A 26,044-nucleotide genomic window follows, 5' to 3' on the forward strand; every position below is an offset into this window, starting at 1 on the left:
TCTTGCTAAGCTGAGCACAGTCATTAAGGTACAGAAATGGCACAAATGCCTGTGAGTATTTGACTGTTTGCAAGTGTTGACTTCAATGCACTTCAGCAATACAAAATGAATGTACTTAATCTAACATACTTAGCATTAACATGCTTAATTAACTCTCAAATCTGGAATTCAGCCCCCAAATCAGAATTTTTGTAGAAGTGACATGGCGTTGGTGAGAAATTCCACATGTGCCTTATGCAATAAGTTGCAGTCAGAAAGCAGGGACACTATGGTGATGTATACAAGTACATTCAAGTCCTGTTACACTTGGGTCTTCTCCCATGAAACTACATTACACATATGCAAGTACCTCCAAATCCCAAACCCCTCTAATCCTAAGGATAAGGTACACTGAGCCTGCATAAGCTATAATTGACCTAATTAGTTATCATATCACTTAGATGGGTTGTGGAAATCTACTGTCTATTTAACATCACCCCAGTTGCAGAGCACCCAAAAGAAACAGAAAATGATTTGTGTTCTCAGTCAACCATGAGGCAAGGTAATAATGCCAAGATATAATGAAAAACAATGAAAAGCATCAAAGTGTATAATTACTGCAAGTATGAAATTATGTCAAAAGAGTAAGAAACCATTAAAAAGACAATGGCTGTAAAGGAAGTTGCCAAATCCTGTGTGTGGTAAACTCTCTACTGCTGCTAAGACAGCATCAGTACATACACACATAGGTACGTACGTACATTACACATCAGTCATACACAGTCATGAGGTAAACTAAGTAGAAAGCATCTGTCTGTGCTTTGATGGATGCATAGGCTTTAGTTAGACGCAGAAGCCAGGACTGAACCTTCTGGCTAAGTAAGCAATGAGGCAGACATGATGTTCTTTGGCTCAGGGATGAAGGCAGAACCTCCAGAATTGGAGGATTGGAAAAGAGTTGTCAGCAGGGGATAGGGGAAGTGGAAACATCACAAGGAACAGTGGAGAGGACCCCACCATGGGAGAAATGAAGCTCACCCATGACTGTTGGATGTCAACTACCATCAATCAATTTATGTGTAAGGAAGCTACCAGAATAAAATTCCTGGCTTGAGGGGGTGCTGCTTGATCTATATGTGTTTTGGGGGAGGGGAGTAAAAATCTGAACCAAAGATCAAAGAGCTGCTGGCAGCTGTTGTAGTCCTAGCACCTTTGGGATCTTTGACCCTCAATGTTCTAAACCTCCTTCTCTGATGAGCTGCCCCCACTAAGGAGAATTTCTTGCAGCCATTAATCACACAGTATCAACTGTCAGAAAGGAGATGGAGGCTGGCAATGAAGAGGATCTGGGGCACTGTCTTAAGCCACTGTGCCCCATGTGAGTAATGTCAACACCAAATTACTGCTCTCATCAAACAAAAATGAATGGTAGAATACGAAAGCATCACATGTATGTTTTGAGCAAAAGAAGACGGTGAGTGACGCTCTTCACGGTCCTGATGTTGAAGTGCCACAGCTGAACATCTGGGACACATTCTTTCAGCATCACCATGACTTTCTTTGTCTCCTCTCCTTCTCTGACATCCACTCAAGGTCTAAATCACAGACTCCATGTGATATAGTGTCATGAGCTTCTCAGAGAAGTGGATGTACGGTTCCAACATCTTCTGCTCCATGGTGCAAAACACAGTCTTCAGTGGGGGTGGGGCAACAGAGCAGCTGAAACCTGCACACTGGGACATGGTTTGCTTTTGTTTTTCCTTGGTTCTTCATGAAATCTAAGGCTCTAGTAACAACTCCAGACATGCCAGCCATCACCAGTGCTACTGACAGCTTGCATGTGGAAGCTTTCCAGATACTTAGTTGTCTGCTGGGGCTCCACTACAAAGCTCCTCTTGGGATGGGCTTGCTTAGCAGCTGTAGGTGGTCAGATGGTCTCATCATTGTAGAGATGAATAGTTAGAGTTTAGAAAACATTCTGGCCTTTCTTCTACACATTATGCATATATGTGTATATACACATATACACAGCTTATTATAGATGCATATATAAAACATACTTACTGTTTAACTTGCAGAACTCTCTATATGTAAAGAATAAGGGTCAAATTATTATTATTTTTTCTGCCCAGTTTTCATTCATTTACTACAAAGATGGTTGTCATAAGCACATAACTTCTCTGAGGGGATGAGATATTTTTAAAGCAGAGATGGGGAAACTATTTTGTCAGTTTGGGGAGATCCAGTGTAGCTTAGGGCATGATAGTTCTGCTTGTTTGAATGAAAATACAATGATGTACTCCAAGGGCCTGTGATCCAAGGCTAAGGGAAAGCTGTACTGGGCACATGTCTTGTCCCCAGACTATTTCTTCCTGGTGTGAGAGTTGAGCAACTGACACAGTGATGTCTCACTCAGTAGTGAAAAATGCTGAGATCTGGTCATCCCATCCATGAGCGGATCCTTTGGCTCACCTGGCTCCAAGCCCTCACTGATGGAAGAACTCACTCCCCACAGCTAGGATCCTCAGCTAGCTTACCTCCTTTGCTGCTCTTCTGAGGACCATTCCTTTCCTCTACAGGTCTTTGAGTTTAAGGACAGCCCTTGTAACAAAGTGGGAAACAAAACAAAATCCAACTGGGAAAGACAACAAAAGTAGTGGGGTGGAAACAAGGGGGGAAGTAAGGGAAAGGGGATGGGAGGAAAGGCCAGGAGGAGGGGAAGGGAGAGGGGGGAGGGGAAGAGTCTTCCCCTCTGAGCTCTCAAAGAACTGTCCTCTGGAGCTCTCAGGAATGTCTATGGTTAAAGGGGGTGGGGGTGGGGGTGGGGTCCATGAAAAAGCTATCAGGCAGACTTGCAAGAGCAGCAGCATGAGGAAGGCAGGAGACTATGGTCAGTAAGACATCTACAGAGCCTGTTCACAGTGCAGGGAATGGATGCAGGCAAGTAGGCAATCAGAGCAGAGGAGCATCTTGTTCAGGCTATTGGAGCATTCTAGTTGTGTAAGGAAGGATAGAACATGGCAGCAATGTAACCGTAGTACTTCTTCTCTTTTAAGAAGAGTAAGGTGACATTTGAAACAGAGGATCAGGTTCCAGCTGGCAGAGCCTGTGCAAGACTCTGAGCTGACAGACAACTGAGAAGGATGAGGTGTTTAGAGAAAGTTCCTTATCAAACTGTAGGACAACATAACACTTTGAGAGGGGGTTTTACACACAGGCAGGTGTGCGCGCATGTGTGCATGTGCGCATGCACACACACACACACACACACACACACACACACACACACACACACACACACTTGAGATATGCTAGTCCTCAAGCACCCCAATTTGTATTTCTAAAACGTTTTAGTGATGCTTAGCCTGTGGCATGGAGGGCCACCTCTTTAGCGTTAGTCTGGGTAAACAGGCATTGCCACCACAGAGCATGAGTCACCAATGTCCTTACCCTCAGCCCAAAGCAGAAGACATTAGAGTGGGCAGCACAATATACAGTGCCAATCTTTTTTAGTAGGCACTACACTGAATACTGTTGATTCTCTTCTGAAAAACATTATAAGGGACTATGAATTAGCTTGTGTATGTATTATTTCTTCCACTTCAAGCCTAGATGATTCCTTCTGTAGATGTATATTACTGAAGGGGATAGTTATTATTAGGATATAAGTTATTAGGATAAAATTGAGCTTTCCTGAAGAAGAATAATAAAAAAGACCCCGTACAAAAGTGATGCAGGAATTGTGCTGAGTTATCGCACTGCCTTGATAGTTGAAGAATTTTATGCATCAAGCCTGCTTCTTAAAAATAATAATACCCTGGGCTGAGAGGTAGTTCAGCAACAAAGAACACTGGCTGCTCTTACGAAAGACTTAGGTCCAGTCCCCAGCACCTATGTGGTGGCTTTCACCTGTCAGTCCTAGAGTACTTGATGCCCTCTTCTGGCCTCTGAGGGTAACAGGCATGCACATGGTGAACAGACATACATGCAGAGAAAATATCCATATACATAAAATAAAAAGTAGAGAAAAAATATATACACTGATGAAATTCTAAACGAGAGGGGAATATTATGTAACATATGTATTTTATTGTGTGCCAGCTAATAAAATCTTAACAATCCTATTAACAGGATATGTTGTTCATATTTTGCAGAAGAAACTAATTTTCATGGCTATTAAATGAACATGTGCAAAGGCATGGACCCCACAGTTAAGTCTTCAGAATGTGCTGGTTATTTTGCCTATGAACACACCATATTTCTTCCAACTAAGTTACTCAAATAACTGAGTGAACTACATAGAAACTGCTCTCTTCTCCAAAACTCATTAAAATATCACACACAGAAAATGAAATATGTGAGGCTTGGAAAGCAGTCTAACATCTGGCCCATCATGCCTTCCCCAATTCTTGCTGAGAAATGACCTTCTTCAGCCATTTCTACCAGGATTTTCCCTGCATGTGAAGAGGTTCATCTGGAAAAGATACTTATTTTATAATCATACTTGGGACAGTCTTTCTTTTCATTAGATCTAAGCAGGCATGCACAGATGCAAGATAGACACCAAGTGCCAAGGAGCAATTTCTCACTTGTGAACAATTATGATACCCTTCCTTTTGGCTCTTTTGAGGATAACGGGAAATTTAGTGCATAGCATCTCTTGTGGTGCAACTCTATAAAATGAAGTCTGTTGTAGCCATTACTGAGATGTGCGATGGAAGTTTAATTGCTTTGAAATGCCACAAGCTAGCAAGACATGAACACGTGTAAGGAGTTTGAATTGATAGTTGAAGGGAAACAGAAGTCTGGAACTACTTATTTCACAGCAGATGTATCCACATGGATTCTGCGGCGTGACTGCCTGGCATGTTACGACATCCTGCCAGCTAGCTGAAGTGGCCATAGGAAGTCATGCATAGAACGAGCAGAGGACTAATCTTCAGGATTTCTTTATGACTTGGGATTTGGTCCTTGTTAAAGACACAGGCACCAGTATCAATCTCTCTAATGCCTAGAAAAGATGACCTATGGCATAATTTTGAAAAGAGGCTCTTGTAGGGTCTTCTGCCTCTTGTTCATTTGTGATCCAACCCTGACAGTGCCCAGATTACTGTCCCAGTGTGGACACAACAAGTTACAGCTCTTAACCCGGATGGACTATGTGTGAGTGTGCCTGGGACATGGATGCCAGAGTCTAAACACAGGCACATATTAATTTCAGCAAAAGCATTTTCCCTGCTTTCCTTGTTTCCCCTCCATGTTTAGCACTCTATCTGTGTTAGCATCACTTTATGTAGAAAATATTATCTGTAGGGAAGACTCGCTCAAGAAAGCTTGATGAGACCCATGAAAACTTCAAACAGAGCCCTTTCTCTCCTGCCCCAACTTCTTGTAGCTACACATGGTGCTGTTTCTAAGGACTCTTGGCCCAAGTAGAAATGTGACTCTACTGGACCTCAAATGAAATAATTATCATATAAATTAATGAAGTGTTGGTCTCATTTGATTGTATAGAAGGGCAAATGTATACAAAATGTAAGGAGAGTGGCACTTGCTTTCACCTGGAAAAAGAAGCTGGTTTTTTAAAGCTCTGTGGAGAGCCAGTGATAGAGGCAGTGATGAACTAGCTGTCAGTTAGTAACACTGGGTTTCTCTACTGAAGAGCAGATTCTGAGAAAGTCAAGATTAAAGCAAAGGGAAGGCTAGTGTGAGTGATGGAGCAAGGAAATAGTTCTCACTCTAATGTACGTGGCTTGGAGGGGGGATTCTAGGCCAGGATTCCGTTCCTACTCTATAAGGCAGTCTGACTTCTTTTTTGCAGGTGTACAACCTGTATGACCAATGGGGCATCCCTGCTGAATATTCATAGGACATTTCTGACACTTAAGTTATGTCCTGGGATGTCAAGTGGTATGTGGCTGGAACACAGTGAAGATTTTTGGTTTCCAGGATACATACTTTGGACTGTGGAGCAAAGCTGGACACAAAGGTTGGGCTCTGAAGGTATCTAGACAAAACTATTAGATTAAACAAACAAACAAACAAACAAACAAACAAAAGCACATACAATGCAGCCCCTGCAGGTTTCAATACACATAAACACATGTATAATTCAGAGTAATCATAAATTCTACATTTATCAATCTATCTGCCTAGCAATTTTATAGCAACTCAAGATTTGAACCAAAATTACCCATTTAAAAAAGTATTTACAAAAATCATCTGGCAAACCCAAAGGCTATAGCTGTATGTTAAGATAGAAATTCAGGCGCTGGATGTTAAGTGATTTCTGGAGGCTGTGCTTAAGAGTAGCAAGAACTAAAAATATTTTTGTCAAAGGAAATCTGTGCAGCCTTCTCAATGCATAGAATCTGGCCTGCCATTTTTATAAAAGCAATCTTTTACCATGGCCTTTTCTGTGGGCTTACTGAAAACTCATCTCAAAAAGTATCCTTTAAAACAATAACAACAAAAAGATCTGGCTGAGATCATTATGTATCCTAAGTCTGTAACTGCCCTCATTTTGAATGAATCTAAGAGGGGACACCATTTTTTTTTCTCTAAATGTCAGAGGTCTTAAGGTCAAGAGCACAAAATCACTGTCAAATTCACTGCCATGGAATCTGCCCATTTGCTATGTACATGCCATTTTGCAGGACATTTCATAGAACCAATGAATTTGTCCCAATAATTTAGGAAATAAAACTGTCATCAGATTAGTATCTAGAATCAGCTTGCTTGGAAGTCATTGCTATTACCCAACTCATTTTATTGAGTCACCGAATGGCTCAAAAACGAACTTCAAATCAAAAAAGAACTCCTCACTTTATGATTCAAGTAGCTTTGCTCTCTGCTTTCTGTAAGTTATTTTCCTTATTGTTAGCATGCCTGCCTTTTCTTTGTACTCTGGGCCCTTTAATCCTCCTTGCCCCCAACTACAATTTTAACAAAGCAGTCTCCTCTACTCCCATGCCAAGGAAAGACAACCAGAGGAGGCACTTGTTTGACCTAACAAGTGAAGACACAATTTATGACAAGTTTTGGTTCTCTTACCATTTGTGACCCTAAAGCTCTCAAAGTCTCCTCCCCTGCCATTGCATATATTCATGCTGCTGACTCATGGTATTGATATAACTCATCAGCAAATCAGGTTTTGTTCTCTTAAACACCGCTGAGTCTGTTTACTGCTTCTCCAAACCCAAGTCATCTCATGCAAAGTGGAAAGCACAAACAAGGAGTCTAAGCGTTTATCCAGAAGCATCAACCCAAAGTCACTGAACATATAAAACAAGAACCCAGAGGGGAGAAAGTAGCAAAACATTATGAGACTGGGAATATCCAGGGAACATATTTACACTGTTGCTATAAAGTAGTGGGGCTAGGGCTGGCAAATGAAGGAGAATACAAAGTCACAAAATAATACAACTTAGCAGTACAAATAAATGGCCTCATGGCATACTAAATGGAATAAAGGTATCTGAAAATGTTAGAAATAAAGAAGCCATACTCAACTAAGCCATACTCAATTAATCCTACTTATATAAAGTCTGCCAGCCCACATCACTTCCAGTGATAAATGGATGTTCAGTGTGGTTACAGGACAGGGAGCAGGGAAGGGGAATAAGAAATTGTAGAACAACAGCAGTTGCCAGGATCTTGATGGTGTTGATGGCATATCTGACAAAAGGCATGAGCACGACATGTAAAGCAGAAGTTTCACTTCATGTAAGTTTATCTCAGTAAAGTGGGTTAAGCATGTACGAAGCTGACCACATATACTACATTGTTTATAAACTGAGATTTAATCCTCGGCTGTCTCACTGAGTGGTACATGCTCTGAAACCATCACGAAGAAGGAGTTTCTTGCTTTTGAATATGAAACTTCAAACAAGAAGAAGCATGTTGGATTTCAAAACAGTCTCTCAATGACGTGTGTGAATGTATTCTGATAGGATTGTGTCTTGGCTTAAATTCTTCCCATTTTATTTTGGAATTGGATTCAGAATCAGTGGTTCAGGAAATCCATTTCACTACTTTCTAGCCCTCAGACATTTTAGACCAGAGCAGGACTCTGCTGATGACTCTCAAACTTCAGGGCCCAGAGCTTGATGGCTTTTATTGCAGCCTGTGGTATCAGTCTTCACTACCAAATATCATGCTCTGCCACTCTTACGGAGAGTCAAGCACCTGTGCTGAGAGGGAAGCTGAGACTGAGCAGGGATATTAGCTCATTCTCTCTAGAAGTAGTAATTTAGTTTCTTCAGGGAATTTCAGAGATGTCAACCTTCTCTTAAGCATGGAAGCTTTTGCACATTGCCAAACCAGGTTTTCTGCTTACAACTTCAATGACATATTAATAGCTAAAGAGTTAGTAAAAGTTTTTTCTCCAGATTTTTATCAGTTTCTATATATGTGGAATTAAAGAGAACTTGTGAGATTTAGCAGAATGAATTCAAAGTAACATTTAAACATTCCAATATGAAAATGAAGTATTATTATTGTTATAAGATTGTGGGTGGTGTATATAAAATACATTAGTTATTAGCCATTACATAGATTTCTAGCTTGTTTAAGGTCATTTAGTTAGTTTCTTATTGACAGCATATTTCTGATTCTTTATCTTTATTTCAGGGGATAGAGTACAAATGGAAATAGACTCTTATGATTATATGTTTTGCACATTACATTTTCAGCTGCCTTTTATTTGATTCATTCTGTTCATCATGTTTATTATCAGCTCTCACATTCTGCAAAAGCAAAGGTACAGATCCTGGACTTGTTTCTGCAAAGACCACAGATAAGGCCATTTGGTTATTAAGAATGTGGCAAACCCCACAAAACCACTTCCATAACTCTTTTCAAATAACTAATTAATCTGGTATAGAGAAAACAGACAAACTATGCAACCACTGTTTTAAATCTGCTTTGAGAGGGGAAGGGAGGGAGAGAGAAGCAGAGGGGTGGGGTGGGGAGAGTACATGCACACGTGTGAGACCCCAGGGTCTTGCACATGTTAGGCAAGCACTCTACCACAGAGTTACAGTCTGAGTCCTAAAGGTGAGCTTTTAAGTACAAAACTGTGTGCATTTGAAAATCATAAGAAGGCAAAACTGAAGCAAAGCACTACTGACACAAGCCTGACCAATCTAATGCTACCACTCGGTGGAAGCCAACAGGGAGCCAACTTCTTATTCTCTGGAAATATTTTTAAGATTCACATATTTAGTAGTTAGCTATTCACAAGAGAAAGAGTGAGCATTGTGGAGGCAGGACTTTAAATTAAGTAACAACTAAGCGGGGCTTCCCATCAGGGACTTAGTGTTACCATACAGGTGTCTAGGTTAATCATCTGCCAGACAAAAGAATAACAGTGAGATCCCCCAATAGTGTGTGCATCACCTCAGTCTGTGGATGCCCTTAAAGGTCATGCCCACCAGACAGTAAGTACAAGAGTCGATAAATATGAAAGGAATATAAGTTCAATGAACACAATGCTAGAAAGCCAGTGGTAACGCCAATAAGCAAATTTGTCAGTAGGATCAAAGGTGTCTGCGCACTCGATTCTCCAGCAACGGTTGCCTTATTTCAGCAGCTGGATTGCAACTGGAGTCCTGCGTCTTATTCTAGTCCCCCTGTTCACACTGGCCACACGAACAGCATGCCATCTGGACATTTCTTCAAAAACACGAAATATCAACGAAAGTCCTGTGCATCCAAGCATTATAGAACACAAGTTATAGGCCAACGGTGAAGCCATAGGCATGTGGTAAACATGCAGTATCATTTAAAATGTGAAATCATATATAAAAAAAAAAACAAAGCAAAACAAAACAAAATTTACCCTTACAAGTGACAACACATTAGAAATCACTTTGTACTCTCAAAACAAAACAAAATGAATGGAAACTTTTCATTTTGATTCAACACATGGCATGTGTAATGGTTTCGGTATTTCTAATTCTTTTTAATAAGTATTACAAACTGAAAGGCAGGCAGCTATTAATATATATTGTAATGTCTTAAAAACACCCTTCCTTATCAACAGAAACATAATGATGACAATTAAAATATAAAAAAAAATTTAAAAGTTAAGATCTGAGGGGCTAAGAGGTCAGGTTAGACTGTCAATTGTTTTTACCGTGGTGGGTAACCAGTTAGAAAGTAAAAAAACAAAAACAAAAACAAAAACAAACAAACAAAAAAAACTAGTAGTTTAGTTGTGGCCCAGGAAAGAGTCAGTGGGGACAGGGGAGGTTTCAGCAACATGCTGGTGGTAGAAAAACAGAGACTTACATAGTCTGGGAGGGCAGTGAAATGGAGGGCGTGGCAACCTCGCTCACTTAGTGGTCAGTTTTTGAGTTTCAGTGACTTTTGTTTTGTTTTGTTTTGTTTTTTTTCATTCTTTCGCCTAGTAAAGATGACAGAAGGTCCTAATTTATTATCTGATATCTACTTCTGTTCCTAGATACAAGAGAGTTCAACTGTACACAGCCATATCATCCAAATACAAGTACTTTGATTCAAAGAGATGTTCATGCATTTCGCAGAATCGCAACTGCATCTTCAATTGCATGCTCAGGATTTGGGCAGAAGAGTCAGCCACACAGTCTGGGCACTGCAAGGGCAGAGGGATGGCTCACTGTACTCTCCTCAGAGTAATGCTGAGGAGGAAAGGAGAGAAGAGACCCAGAAAAGCTACTGTTTCACCCAAAAATGCTCAGATCCTCAAACTACAGAAAAATCTCTGGATGAACATTCTGGGCAGTCTGCTGGGTGGCAATGCTAGGAGAGTCTGTCACAATATACAAGAGACATATGACAGGTGCCCTAGGCTTTAGGCACTTCCCACTGTGGCCGAGTACAGCGCTATCAATACTTCTGTCTAGTGGGAGCTGGAGGGGGTGGCAGGGGTTGGAATGAGATTCAAAGAAAGTGCATGTCACACAGGCATGGGTACATGCCTATAACTCTAGTGTTTAGGAAAGAGACAGAGGAGGTTTGCCTGCCACAAATTCAAGGCCATGTTGAAATGAGTAGTGAGTTTGAGGCCAGCCCAGTCTACATAGGATGTGACAGCCTAGCTTCCTAACCCAAAAAGACCCATTGGACTTCTGTGTCTGTAAATTACGCTAGCCCATAGTGCCCACCATGCCGCACTGCTGTCTGGCTGTCTGCCTGCAAGTGCTTAGAAAATCCATAGGCATCAACCAATGAAGAGACAGTGTGCAGAGAAAGGCAGAGAAAGCTCTTTTGAAATAACTCACTGGTGTATTAAAAGGCACATGGGTTGGGGATTAAAAAGAGTGGGAAGAAAACAGAAGAGACTTTGCTTAAGAGGCAAGAGAAGGGATGGGGGAGAGAACCCACCCTGGTCAAATGCCAACCATTCAATGCTGAAGTCATCTTCTGGCTTTGGGAATGCTGACCAGCAAGGGGATACTGGAGTTTGCATTCCAGTTCCTTACTGACAGCATCCCACATCTACTCTAAGATGAATGACTTCCCACTTCCACACACATTTTCAAGTGGAGTCTACCTGGATGTGTGTTAGTCACAGCATTGATTTCAAGTAACTAACTCTGGGGCAGGTACATAGTCAAAAGGTACCTTATTCACAAGATGGACTCAGCAAATAGGGGCATTTGTTTCCTTCTGTTTAGTCTGTAAAATTAGCCTGCTGGAAGAGACATTTCAGTCCTATTGAGGTTACCACTCTTGTTACTATTTTTGAAGCAGGAGGACAGAATCACTTTAGTCCAATTAAAATCATTAAAAGTCAAGGCAGCACTAGCACACTAGTGGCCAGGTGTTGACTGTGGCTACTGTCATTGGGGCTGCCCAGACCATGGGCTGGTCTTGCTATGGGGGCATCTGCAGACTGCTGTTATGGGAGCAAGGACGCAGTTCTCTGAACCCCAGGCACCAGTGTGTCATTCAGAGAAACAGAGGTGGATCTCTAGAGGGCCCCATCCTTCCTACACTGCATGAGAGCTTGAGCACAGGAGTGGCTGCTGTAAGACAAGGGATGTGCTTCCCGAGTCCAGGCCTGCACAGTGCAAGTGGCTGAGTGCAAGGAAGTCAGCCCTCAGGACAGTCCTATCCTCCTGTTGTTCCGTTAGCTTCAAGCTCTGCTGTCTGTTGCTAGTGTATAGCATATGGGTACACCTGAAGAAATGTAGGGAGGTAGTGTAAGACAGATCTGATGGGTTTGATGAGGGAGGGCTATTCATCCCCATGGGGTGTCGACTTTTCTGAATTTGTCAGGATAAGGAAGACTATAGAGTCATCTTATGTCCAAACTCTGCTTTCTGCTTTACCTAATGTAAGGGAGAAATTCTGACGTGGATACTGACACCCCATTCTGGACCAGAAGTAGCTGCTAATCATCTCTCTCTCTCTCTCTCTCTCTCTCTCTCTCTCTCTCTCTCTCTCTCTCTCTCTCTCTCTCTCTCTCTCTCTCTCTCTCTCTCTCTCTCTCTCTCTCTCTCGTCTCTCTCTCTCTCTCTCTGTGCGTGTGTGTTTATCCTGGAACTCACTATGTAAACCAGGCTGGCCTTCAACTCACAGAGATCCACCTGCCTCTGCCTCCCAAGTGCTGGGATTAAAGGCGTGCACCACCATGCCCAGCTCATCCAGGAATTTTCAATTTCATTTAACGTATATGTTTTGTGCAGTGTTGAGACTGAGTGAGGTGGATGGGGTAGCACCATGGTCGAGGTTTCTGCCACAAGCCACTCTGCTCTCTCTCTCGTGTAAGGGGGAAAGGGAGGCTGGGGAACCCTGTTAAGCAAGGCCTCTGCTGCCTGTGGATCTGACTTAAATGTCAAATTCTTGCTGAGCAGTCACTGCACAAATCTCTCCTAAACATTTGCTCTTTTTATTCTTTGAGTTTCTGGTTCGTAAATAGTCCGTTTTCCTGCTGCCCTGCTGATCTGCATTCCTTCCTTCCCAGAGCATGTTGCTCCTGCTAGCCTCTGCCCTAGTCTGCTTTATTTGTGGGGCACTTGGGAAGGGCTAGTAATGTTTAGAATAAGGAGGAAAATAACTTTGAAAGAATTCATCTTATTATGATCATGTTTAGATGAATTATGGGGCTTGCCATCAACAAAATTACAAAACAATTCCTCTGGGAGCCCAAACCATTCCGAGTAATTCATCTATGAAAAAATGAACTTTAATTGTTACTCTTGGCAGTCATCTAAGAGAAGAGTGAAATATTATACTAAATATTGCCACGTGCAATAGTAAAATACAATTTCCTCCTCGCCAGAAGCAGTGAACAGTCCCTTGAAATTCACGTTTAGGTCTGCTGATTTAAGTTTAAATCCCCTGGTTTTCCCCTCTCCAAAACCAACAGAGGTTTTCCAAAGAGCTATGTGCTTTATTAGAACCATTCACTATTTTTAGGTTGCCAAAGAAGAGTAAGTAAAGCTAGGAAGTTTATTTGGGTTAAGGTTGATTCTTCAGCTTCATGGAGGTCAATGTACTTTGTAATTCCTCTGCTAAGAAGGCCATTGCAGCCAAGGTTAATGTTGATGATTTTTCTGCCCCCTGTCCCTCCCCCACCACCCTGATGCAGCCCACTGATTTATCTGCTAGGATTTAAGAGCAGGCTGACACTACTCAATGTGAAACATACATACAGCAAACTGAAATTCTGTGTTTGTTTGTTTGTTTTGAAAGAAGTGAAATTTCAAATAATATTTTACATTGTCCATACAACTGCAACCTTGAAAATTTGAGACTAGAGTATCTTCATATTGGCTTCCCAGAGTGGGACAGCAACACGGTTACAGATTCTTAGGCTAAGCAGAACACCTGCATGCTGCTCTGTGTAGTTTATAGTCGAGAAAAGGACCATACTTCAAGAGCAGAGGGATATGTTATGGAATGGATTATGTAAAAACATCAGGGCATGGTTATGTGTGCTGGATCCCTGACAGACTCAGAGGTCCTGGTTAGGGATGGGTTTACCACGAGCTATGTGCAATGAATGTTTAAAAGATATATCTTTGGCACAAGAATTTGCATATACTGGACATAGTTTCCTAAGGATATATTAAGCTCCTATGTATGATATCATAGAGCTGTTATTCATATCCCATAATGTTTAAATATGGAACAATTAGGGATCTTAAAATGAATGGCTTCCTCAGGGTTATTCATCATGTTTCCAGTAGTCTGAGCGCCAGAATCGCCACTGACTATGTATTCCCTCACTACAGAATACTGTTTTCCTTATAGAGGGATATGCTATGATCTAAGATTATTTGGGGAAAAGACTGAGACCGTAGCAGTGATATGAAGTAATTTTTGTTACAACTTCATAGATTAAAATTTAGACCATTTGCAACTTGAGTAAACACACTAGTCTTTAGAAATGTTTTATGTAATTACTTTCTATTTATTACAATATATATTATCCATGACAAAAAAGATGATGGCTACTGTTAAGAGGAGCACTAGAGGGACCTGTAGCTTGCTTTGGCTCCGGGCAAAACAGTCCGTGTCTGTTCTGTGTCATACACAACTGCTAGGGACTGCAGAGTCGCCAGTTTAGCACTCTGGCTTTAGTCATTGAAATATGCTGACTTTTCTGTTGATGAAAGTAAACCTGGTAAAACAGTTACAGAATGCATGCCTAACTGCTAGACCACCATGAGAAATGCATGTCAGTCATTACACATGAGGAAGGTGAAGAACTTAAGAACAAAAGAGTTATAAAGATACCACTCAGAGAATCAAAGACAGCCAATACCAAAGCAGGTAGGATTCCATAGGCCAGTTATACATGGGAGATGGTTGAATTTTAAAAACTTGACCTATGATGTGGGAAGCATAGGAAATCTGCCATGTGTGTGTGCTTTTAATTTAAAAAATCAGTCAGACTTTTATGTATGAAAAGTCCAAAGACCTCTTCGTGTATAAGCCCCAAATTTCATTTTGATTTGTCTGAAGGCTTCCATTTCCTGCTCTCCATTTAAAATTGGGGAAAAATAAAAATATTTTGCCTGTGACAGAATATGAAAGAAGTTCTCACCCTTAAAACCAGCAGCATTGGTTTTCCAGTCATTAGCGTTCAAATGTCCCGCACGGGAAGTCCTGACAATAACATGCTGTACGTCTCTCCAGGTCAGAAACGGACTGGGGAAAGACAAGGTAAGAATCATTGTACCAAAAAAAAATATGGGGGAAGCAGAGAGTCACAAGCAAATTCAAAAAGCAAAATCAAAATGGCAAAGTACTAAAAACAGGGGCTAGAGACTTGGGTTTGGGATAATCAAATGCCAGGCACTCCTGCTCTCAATGTGGAGACATGATGTCAGTCTGTGGAAGGCAGAAAATGTAACCGTAAGAACTACTCTGCTTGATGGCAGCGCGCCACGGTAGCTTAGTGGTACGAGGCTAAGGTTTCCCATTTTCTCAACAAAATGGCTGCTCAATACAGCGCTACTGTCCCCTGAGTGAGAGCTTGCATCATCAGACATAGCTATGTCAAAACAAAGGCTTCTTGAACATTCCTCCTTTAATCTTATGACTAGCAGTCAATTTGCAGTTTACCAAAGATTAACATTTAACCTTCTGTACAAATATACGTGTGGGACATGGAAAAATCTTAGCTGAAATTAAGTCCACATTTTCAGTGTGCTTGAAGGAAAAGAATGTGGCTTGATCCAAAAGTCAGACCCTAAGGTTCCTAGGATGGGGGAGTGTTCTGGCTTTGTAAATACACAGTTGTTACATTAGACAGCCAGCTCACTAACTAGTTCTCAAGGCTGATGGCTTGGAAGAACACAAGGTAATGACTGAGGACGCTACACTTGTTTTGAAACTGAAAACCTAATGAAAAACCAAAACAAAACCCCCCAAAACCCCTACAAAAACCAAAACCAAACCAACAACCAAGGACAGATAACACCGTCTGGGGCTCTTTCAAAGAACACATGTGCACAAGCAGGCACCAGGCGTGGTTGGAACCACAGTGTTCTTACTAATACATTCTTCAGTCTTGAAGTCTGAGATGGGATGGTCTTTTTTTAAAAATTCTATTATTTAATCACTTATTTGTTTATTTAACTATCTCTATGATCTCATGTACTACAGGGTGTATGTACTGTAGGACAACTGTCACAAACCAATTCCCTGTGGGTTCTGGGGTCAAATCCAGGCCATCAGGGAAGGAAGTAAGCACCTTGGTCCACAGTGCCATGTCATTACCCCTATTAGATCTTTTACCTAACTGAATAGCAGTAATAATTATCACATGGTCTATGTAATCATCTTCATCATCCTCTACTTTCATTTTAGAAGCATTTGTAGGACTCAAGAACCTGGAGAATGTTCACTTAAGAAGTCAGAGGAAGTTACTTGACATGCCACTCACACAGGCACATCTCACACTTACCAACGGTGGCTAACACGTAATAGTGAAGCCTATGCATTGTTCTGCTTCCAGCTAAATTTTTGTCCCATTGCAGCTACCATATGTGCGATTGGGTCAGTGCCCTCCTGGAAATAAGTAGCTCAGTAATCAGACTGTGGCTCTTTCCTTTTCTGTGTGAAATTAATCTCTACAAAGAATTAATTTCCTCACTTAGAACATAGATCCTGACAAACAGTTAAAGCAATTCTAATTACTTATTGCTGCACAATAAGCTCCTAGAAGTAAGAGATAGTTGGACATTTTGTTCAGGTAAGCTGCTGCTCTCACTTGGTTGTTTGAATATCAGGAGTCAGAGAAAGAGGAAAACAACTGAGTGAGTGCTGATACCGTTTCCTCATGCTTTCAGGCTGAAAACAGAGAGTGAGTCTTCAGAGACTGAGCTCACAAAGCCCTTGTAAAGATTACATTAGTGAAAGCGCTTATATTTAGACAATTAGAACCCTGCCAGGTGGACTTTAAAATAGTGAGAACGATGGAATCAAGATTTTTGTTCTATTTGAATTCAGGACTTGTTGGGGACCAATTTAGAAAGTGGTAAGGCATGAAAACTCAAGAAAAGGAGAGAGGTGAGCAGGGAGGCCCAGGAGGAAGGGAAATGCTGTTTCTAAGGCAAATGTCCTGATTTGGTCTTTCGCTGACTTGCCCTGATTCACAGGATAGCTCAGAAGACTTGGGGTGGTGCTCTCAGCGACGTGCAGAAAGCTGTTCTGAATGCTAGTCTCAAGATGGATGCTCGGCTCTCACTGAGATACATGCCCACAGTGTATCTCCTCTGTGTGCTTGCTTAGCAGGAGGGTAAAGGCCACAATAAAAAAGCCCAGTTTGGACAGATATTCTAGCTGCTCATTTATGGTTTTCATAGTCTTCTCAAATGAACACGCACATTTTTTTCATGTGTAAACAGCATAACAACAAAAAGTACACATGAGTTTGATGATTGTATCTATCTAAATCAACCTAGCAATTTAAAGCCAACACTAGCACACAGTTGGAACTTCTGTATTTTAAATATTACTGTGTAGGATAACAGAATTAAAGTGACTTTCCCATGTTCTCCGCAGGACTCAGAAGATTCAAGCATGGGGTTCTGAACTTTGGGAGTCACACATTTGCCTTTAGGGCACCTCAATGCTAAAACATAAAAGCCATCCAACAGAGGACACTTATCTTGTACCTGAAGCAGCTGTGCCCTGGCAGATGGAGGAAGTCTCCTGAACTTAACTCAGCCGGAAGAAATTGCTTGGGTTATTTGTTTTCATGCTGAGTTACAAAATTTAGTTTTTGGAATATTTGTAATTAGAGAACCCAGCATCAGAAAATTGGAAAGAATGAGGTGGCTGGATAATTTTACTTTGACACTTGATAATGCATGAAGCTGTCTGAATTTCACCAAAATATACAGGAAAGTAAATAAGGGAAATCAATGGATTCGGAAGGAGTGGTGTTTCTGTCCATGGCACGGCAACTAATGAGCTCAGGAAAGAATGAGAGCTTAACCCAAGTAGATGGTATACTCTAGTCAGCGGAAGAACTCTGGAGGACTCTGGATTGTACAGCATCTTAGTTCATATTTTCACATATGCTCATGGGGCTGATGTACAGGTAAAGGCTGAGCCAGACTACCAAAGATTTGGCGAGAGAACATTCTGGTAACCGTACAGAGAGTGAAATCACAGAGGGAAAGCTGAGCACTTTTCTGGGGAAAGCCACAGGCACAACAGCAACACAGGATCCCTTAAAAATCACATCCTTCCACAAATACCTTAGGCCTAGATTCCCCTGGCCTCAAAGCCCAAGATTGCTTATTCTTAATAACAGATAGGCTGAGTGCTACGGGAAAGAGCTACCACAGGGAGGGCAAAAGTCTAGCCAACCTACAGAGAGAAGATGGTTCATGCTGAGCTTGCTGGTTGCCTCCTTCTGACAGCCTCAACGGCGTCTTCCTGTGATCATTCCCAGCCATGCTCCAATAGCACACACCAAAACGTGGTGATCTCAGAAAGCGCTAAACTGAGCCTGACATTCTGAGCAGTTCTGGAGGTTCCATGTTCCTCACTTATGAAGCTTTAGTGTTTTGCCTGACCTGGTAATAACACACAGCACTTAGGGTGTACCTGCTGAGCCCAGGTGCCATGTTATGTACACAGTCTTGTTGTGCAATATTAAGAATCAGGAGGGAGGAACCAGTCTCCTTAGCACATCTCCCCAAATACAAAGCTGAGGATCTGAGTTGTACAGTCACGCAAGTACACGGAGGTGTCAAAGGCAGGACCAGAATCCAAAGCTGTGAGGTTTTCCTGTAGCACTCATCCTGTCACTCAGCAGATAAAGTTGCTTCCAGAACAGCTCCGTAGGCTGCTATTCGCAAGGGTAGATTCTGGCATCTGAAGTTGGTTGTTCTTAGATGTTCTGATTCAAGGAATCAAACATACATCTCAGGACATGGTCCCATTGTCATATGACTTTTGTGTTCCTACTATCTCAACTCAATTGCTTCAATTTTGTTTATTAGCTATCATACTAAGAAAATTCATGAGTCAATCTTGTTTGCTGATTCTGAAAAGTGCAACTTAAAAAAACCCACACATTTTATCAAAGATCAAGTGAAAAATATCATACCAGGAAAATCAAGTCCTTTAAATATATTTCACATTTACATGATGTCATAACATTATATAATTTTATAACGTTACTGCTATGGATTGTTCACCTCCATTGCCAGGGTCTCACTCTGATGTGTTTCACAGTCTGGTTACTTAAGCTCCTTAGTGGATCAGCTTAAATATGCCCCCAAAACACCACTAGTTTCCAGCTGCTAATGCAGGACAATGACTCTTTGGTTACCATGGCTTTGTACAATGTTCTTGCTCTCAGCATTTCAAAGTTTTTAATGAAATCACTAAGAGATTTAGAATAGGTAGAATATGTCCCAGGAGAGTTATTTTTGCGTAGTGCTTCCTATTAATCTTTTAAGTATAACTTAAAGGCTTACATTAAAAAAGAAAAATAAATTCACTCACCAAGAATTCTTGAAAATAATTCTCAGATGTATGAGTGTTGTAAAGAACCTTGCATTTAGTGATCTTTACAAACAAAGTCTAAACTGGGAAAGTGAGTAACCCGCACTTTTTCAAGAAAAAGTGAGCCTCCCATTCTCTACAAAAGATCTAGCCCCACCACCATCTATCCATCATCATTAAGACTACCATTACCATCCCTACCACCACCATTACCACGATGATCACCATCACCATCACTATTCCCACCATCATCGCCACCACCATCATCATCACCACCACCACCACCATCACCACCACCACCACCATCAACGCCACCACCACTACCACCATCATTACCACCACCGTTATCACCACCACCATAATCACCGTAACTATGACCACCATCATTACCACCAGCATCACCACCATCATCATCATCACCATCACTATGACCACCATTATTACCACCACCACCATCACCACGACCATCATCATCATCATCATCATTACCACCACCATCATCATCATTATCACTACCACCATTATCGTTACCACCACCACCATCACCACCATAATCATCACCATCATTATCACCAACACTACCACCCATCATCACCATAATTACCACCACCATCATCACCATCACCACTGCCATCACCATCATCGTCCTAAGTTCACAGGTAAGTGATAAAAGGGACAAGACACTTATCTCCACAGAAGAAATTTATTAACAAAAGGAGAAAATAAGCCAGAGAATGAAAGTGGCTTCCTACCAAGATCGTTTGTCTTGAGTGAAAGTGATTCTGTCTAATGAAGTGACAAGGTATCACTCGGATCAATGAACAACTGCAGGGCCAGTCAGAAATCACTCAACTGTCTCAGCAATGAAACAAAACTAACCTAAGTACACCCAGGTTCCTTTCATTACTGTACCTAAACCAGAAATGGGAGCAAGTAGTCAGAAAATATCATTGTGCCTACACTAAAGAAATTAGTAATGGTGAGAATGGGTTTGCTGTGAGCAAATTAAAAAAGACGAGGAAGTATGTGTTTAAAGCCTGCTGAATGTCCTGGAACTGGAGTTGCAGACAGTTGTGAGCTGCCATGTGGGTGCTGGGAATTGAACCAGGGTCCTTTGCAAGAGCAGCCAGTGCTCTTAACCTCTGAGCCTCTAGGGAGTAGGAACTACCTCTGACATGGACTTTGGTGCCCATTGGTTGATCTCTTCCCCCTGGCCAGATGGCCTTCCCAGGCCACAGAGGAAGAGAATGCAAGCTGTCCAGATGAGACTTCATAGGCTGAGGTCAGATGATAGGGGAGGAGGGCTCCCCCTTTCTGAGGACTAGGGGAAGGAGGGGGCTCTAATTGGGATGTAAGAGGAATAAATTAAAAATTAAAAAATTAAAAAAGAAAAGTAAATAAAGCCTGCCAAGAAGGGTAAGAGCAGTACTCTGAACACAGGCAGGTCACACAAATGATGACCAAGCATAGAAGATGCAGTAAAGGGAACCAACTTGCCTTTCGTGACCCAGGAAGGTGCCAGACCTTCCACCTCCTAGTGGGGGTGCATTTGTCTTGTATTAACATTTAATTCAAAAGGTCTAGGCCTACAAGCAGAGCATAGTGGTGTGCACTGTAATCTCAGCACTGGACGGGAAGATTCTTGGGCCTCTCCAATGAGCCAGTGTAGCCTACTTGAGAATCCAGGCTAGTTAGTGAGCCATCTCACAAACAAGGGTGGCAAGTGTGTAAGTCGTGAAACCTGATGCTGACCTCTGGATTTCACATGTACAAATGTGCTCACACAGACGCACACTCACACTTCAAAAGTTTTAGCCCTAAAATCAATTTGTAGTGTAGAAAAGCATGCTTTCTGATATGTCAGCATTTAGAACCATGATTTGTGTTGGAATCCCCTGTGGAGCCATGTATGATCCATTCACAACTTAACAGAACTAGAAAAGACCAAAGGACACATTAGCTCCCACGTATAAGTCTAGTTTTTGTTTCTTCCTGTTGTGATACCATTCCCAGGCTCTATAAATTGAGTCTAACCAAAGGTAAGAAAACCTGGTTGGTCTAAAAATGCACTCAAGGAAGGTGACCTGTGCCACATGACGGAACTTTTCTCATGGGATCTAAGATGGCCTTTGTCCTTACAAATTCTAGTTCATCCCCGAGTATATCTGTTATCACACCCAAAAGATCAATTACCATATTTTTGGACTATAAGATGCACCTGGCCATAAGACACACCCAAGTTTTAGAGTAGTAAAACAAGAAAAACAGTACTCAGACCATAAGGTACACCCTAATTTCCTTCCCACTCTTGGGGGGCAAAAAGTGCATCTTATGGTCTGAAAAATACGGTATGCTCCCATAGCCCCATGCACATAAATTACTGATGTATTTCATATGCTCAATAGTAACATATTCCTTGACATACTTTGCTGGATAAATTATTGCAGGATTAAACCTGGAGATGGTGAGGGACAGTAACTTCAAACAGTGTTCACAGAGACAAGCTGTGATGGTGAGTTTTCCACTGGTGCCCTTGCATCCTTATCAGAGTACCCTGAACACATGTGAGCATCTCTATTCAACCTTCAGTCCTGCATTTGGATCTGACGCTCATATTTGTCATAAAGCTTTAAAATCCTTGGAGATAGGTAGTATGGAATGCTATAACCACACCTCACTAAACTGATCCCTAGGACCTTGTGTGTGTGTCTGTGTGTGTGTGTGTGTGTGTGTGTGTGTGTGTGTGTGTGTGTGTGTGTGAATCTTGATTGTTATTGGCAATGCCAGGGCAAAACTCAGGGCCCTGTACATGCTAGGCAAAGGCTCCACCTCTAAGTCACACCCTAGTTCACACTGTTACTGCTGTTATTCTTTACTTTACCAATATTTCCTCCTGTTACATATAAATGATTCAAACAATATTTGTTTAGGCTGGTGGGATGGCTAAGTGAATAAAAGTGCTTGCCACCACGACTCTTGGTTGCCTTCTGTCTCCAGGTATGGTATGAACAAATAGACAATTCTAGGGTGGTTGACTCAGGCATGCAGAAGACATCCATACCGCTATCCTTTTCATTTATTATCCAAATTTGTTCTAAAATTAAGAAGTATAATCTTCAGCTAAATGAGAATGGTGGAAATTATGTCAAGTCAAGACAATTTGTGCTTACTATGAAGACACGGAAAGCCACCTTTCCAGAACTATTTCCTTTGCTGCAAGGGGGAGACAGACCATTTATTCAGCTATGCAGCTGCAAGATTTGGACATAACGAATATAGCAAAGTGCCAGGTATACAAGTTGCCCAAAGCAAGAGTCAGTGTGAATTTTGCAGATTCACAACCTACTGTATCAGGAAAACTCAGAAGGATGAAGTCAGCTCAAGCAATCAAAGCATGTTTTCTATAACTGTTCCTACACTTTCATCACAGTTTTTTAAATCTTTAAAGCTCTGTAACACATAGTAAAACATGTTAACATTTGGTACATTTCTACTTAGTGAATTGCAGTGCTACTAAGATGTGTCCATTTAAAACCTTGGAGTCGTTAGCTATTTCCTAGGCTGGGGGATATATTGTGTGCCCACTCTGCACATCATCTTGGTTTGCAGGAGGTCTTCAGTCTTGCTAGCTGGCCACTGATAAAGACGTGGTGGAACGCTCTTTGGTTTCCCATTGGAGTACTTTACAGCATCGAATATTAGGACGGGGCTGCGAGTACATTTACCCATTAAGTGAACTATCTGATTGAAAATCTTTTGGTATTTTCTACAGAGTTCAGACATTTTCAGCACTTGTAATTTAGGTGTGTGTGTGTGTGTGTGTGTGTGTGTGTGTGTGTGTGTGTGTGTGTGTGTGTGTGTGAATCTTGACTGTTATTGGCAATGCCAGGGCAAAACTCAGGGCCCTGTACATGCTAGGCAAAGGCTCCACCTCTAAGTCACACCCTAGTTCACACTGTTACTGCTGTTATTCTTTACTTTACCAATATTTCCTCCTGTTACATATAAATGATTCAAACAATGTTCGTTTAGGCTGGTGGGATGGCTCAGTGGATAAAAGTGCTTGCCACCAAGACTAAACAACTTGAGTTTGATAACTGGTGTCTATGTGGTAGAAGAAGATGAAACCTGAAAGTTGTTCTCTGACCTGCATGCATGCATACACTCATGTGTACAGACAAACACACACACACACACACAGGCACACACACAAACACAGAGGCACACTTCCATACTCTTCCCTACCCCCACAAATAAATAAATGTAAAAAATAGGAATAAAAGATGCTTTTCTATAGGCTCATTTTGGAAGCACATTTTAGACAAGATTTTACAAAACTCAGCTTTAATTGTAAAGTTCATTTAAAATTACTAAGCATTATGAGTTGTAGAATTTGAAATCACTATTATTACACATTTCAGAAACTCCTGACATATATCAATTTCTGACAGTCTTTCTAATTATTGTAAATTAACAGAAACATATTATTTTAAAATGGACACATTACATATATACACAGGAACCAATTAATAGAGACGATCAGAAATCTACCGCAGACTGTCTGGTGGTGTTATAAAGATGCTTATGCAGAAGTGACAGGAAAGACAATGCTTTTGCATCTTCGCTTCTGTTGACTTGCTGCACTCTATGCATTGGGATGCTGAAACTACAGTTAGTGCTGCTGCCCCATTATGAAAAGAACACACCATGCTTGTTGGTCTTGGTGGCTCTGAGTGTCTGAACTGACTTCTGGACTGGGGACTTCTGTGAGCATCCCAACAGGTCTTTCTTTCTGAGAAGTCTTGCTATGTAGCTCAGGCTGGCCCCCTACTCACTGCAATTCTCCTGATTCGTGTCTTGAAGATTAAAAAGCACCCATTAAAAACCAATGTGAGCTGAGAGACAGTACCATAGTATGAAAGCATGAGGTGGCATCCAGAACAACAGAGTTTTGGTGGGGAAGGGGATAAGGGGGGTTAATCTCCACTAATGGAGATGACAGAATTGATTCTGTGGGAAACTGAGTGGGATTCAAACATGAGAATTTCCTGAATGCTTTCTTAGGAAACAGACAAAAAGATAAATGGGAAAATAGATTAGGAGAGAAAACAGAAACCCCAAAAGCTGCTTAGCCTCCTTCTGATGAGTCTGTCTTTGCCCCTAGCAGGTTTTGTGCTGGGGACTCTGTGTATACTATTTACTCAATGCATGCAGAATAAGCCAAGGGGACAGAAAGCACTGTTGTTTCACAGATAAGGAAACCCAGAGTTAGGAAGGTTTCACACCCTTTCAAAGCTGAAAAACTGGTAAGAACTAAAGCAAGAATTTCAAGGCAGGTCCTCCACAGGCCAGGTTCCAAGTGGCCTTTGTAGGTTACCAAAGTTAAATGTGACTGAGAAAAGCCAGGAGGGCTGGAGGGGCTCAGTAAGTTCAGTAAGTATGGAAGAGTCAGGCCACCGTGATTGACTTAAGATGTCCCTGAGAAGTTAATTTTGGGAGAGAATAAAGAATAATTTGTTCTACTTAAAGTAAATAAAGTCAGGAGTTTCAGCTAGGCCCAGTCTTCACTAGTGGGAGCAGACGACACAAGTGTGCAGTGCTGAGGACCTGCACTAACCTGTCTACACACATATACCCTGAGGAAGTGCACTAAACTGTCTACACTCCACCTCAGGACCTGCACAAACCTGTCTACACACATACACCTTGAGGACCTGCACTAACATGGCTCCACATATACACCTTGAGGACTTTCACTATCATGTCTACACACATACACGCCCAAGGACCTGCACTAACTTGTTTATACACATACACCCTGAGGAACTGCAGTAATATGTCTACACACATAGACCCTGAGGAAGTACACTCATCTGTTTACACACATATACCCTGAGGACTTGTACTAACATGTCTCCATACATACACCCCAAGGACCTTCAATAACACGTCTACACATATATATCCTGAGGACCTGCACTAACATGTCTACACACTTACACCCCAAAGACCTTCACTAACCTGTATACACATATATACCCTGTGGAAGTGCACTAAACTATCTATACCCGCCCCAGGACCTGCACCAACATGTCTATACACATACACTCCCAAGGACCGACACTAACTTGTTTATACATATACACCCTGAGGACCTGCAGTAACCTGTCTACACACCTATACCCTGAGGACCTGCAGTAACCTGTCTACACACCTATACCCTGAGGACCTGCACTAACATGTCTACACAATGACACTCCAAAGACCTGCCCTAACCTGTCTACACACATATAGCCTGCAGACCTGTACCAACATGTACTAACATACACACCCTAGGGAAGTATACTAACCTTTCTACACACATACACTCCAAGTGGGACCTGCACCAACATGTTTACACACAAACACCATGAGAACATGCACTAACCTGCCTATACACATAAATCTCGAGGACCTGCACTAATATGTATATTCACATATACTCTGAGAACTGAAACAAAATACACTAATGTACCAAAGCTTATTTACCTCATGAAAAAGTATGTCAAAACTAAAACCTCTCGGCAATATTTAGAGAACACATAAGGAAGGCTCGAAAGTA

The 26,044-nt window shown here is 41.6% G+C and overlaps 1 protein-coding gene across 2 annotated transcripts in view; it reads right to left on the minus strand.

The window, feature by feature from the left end:
* The window catches only part of Pcsk5 (proprotein convertase subtilisin/kexin type 5), a 426,655-nt gene that overhangs the window by 175,345 nt on the left and 225,266 nt on the right, over nt 1–26,044 (minus strand). For both annotated transcript variants that reach the window (XM_051146218.1, XM_051146217.1), the window contains exon 10: nt 15,020–15,123. In XM_051146218.1, the coding sequence (XP_051002175.1) occupies nt 15,020–15,123 (104 nt within the window). The remainder of the gene's footprint in view (nt 1–15,019; nt 15,124–26,044) is intronic.

The sequence above is a fragment of the Acomys russatus genome, chromosome 5 (assembly GCF_903995435.1).
Source record: "Acomys russatus chromosome 5, mAcoRus1.1, whole genome shotgun sequence".
In the NCBI taxonomy this organism is placed as follows: Eukaryota; Metazoa; Chordata; class Mammalia; order Rodentia; family Muridae; genus Acomys; species Acomys russatus.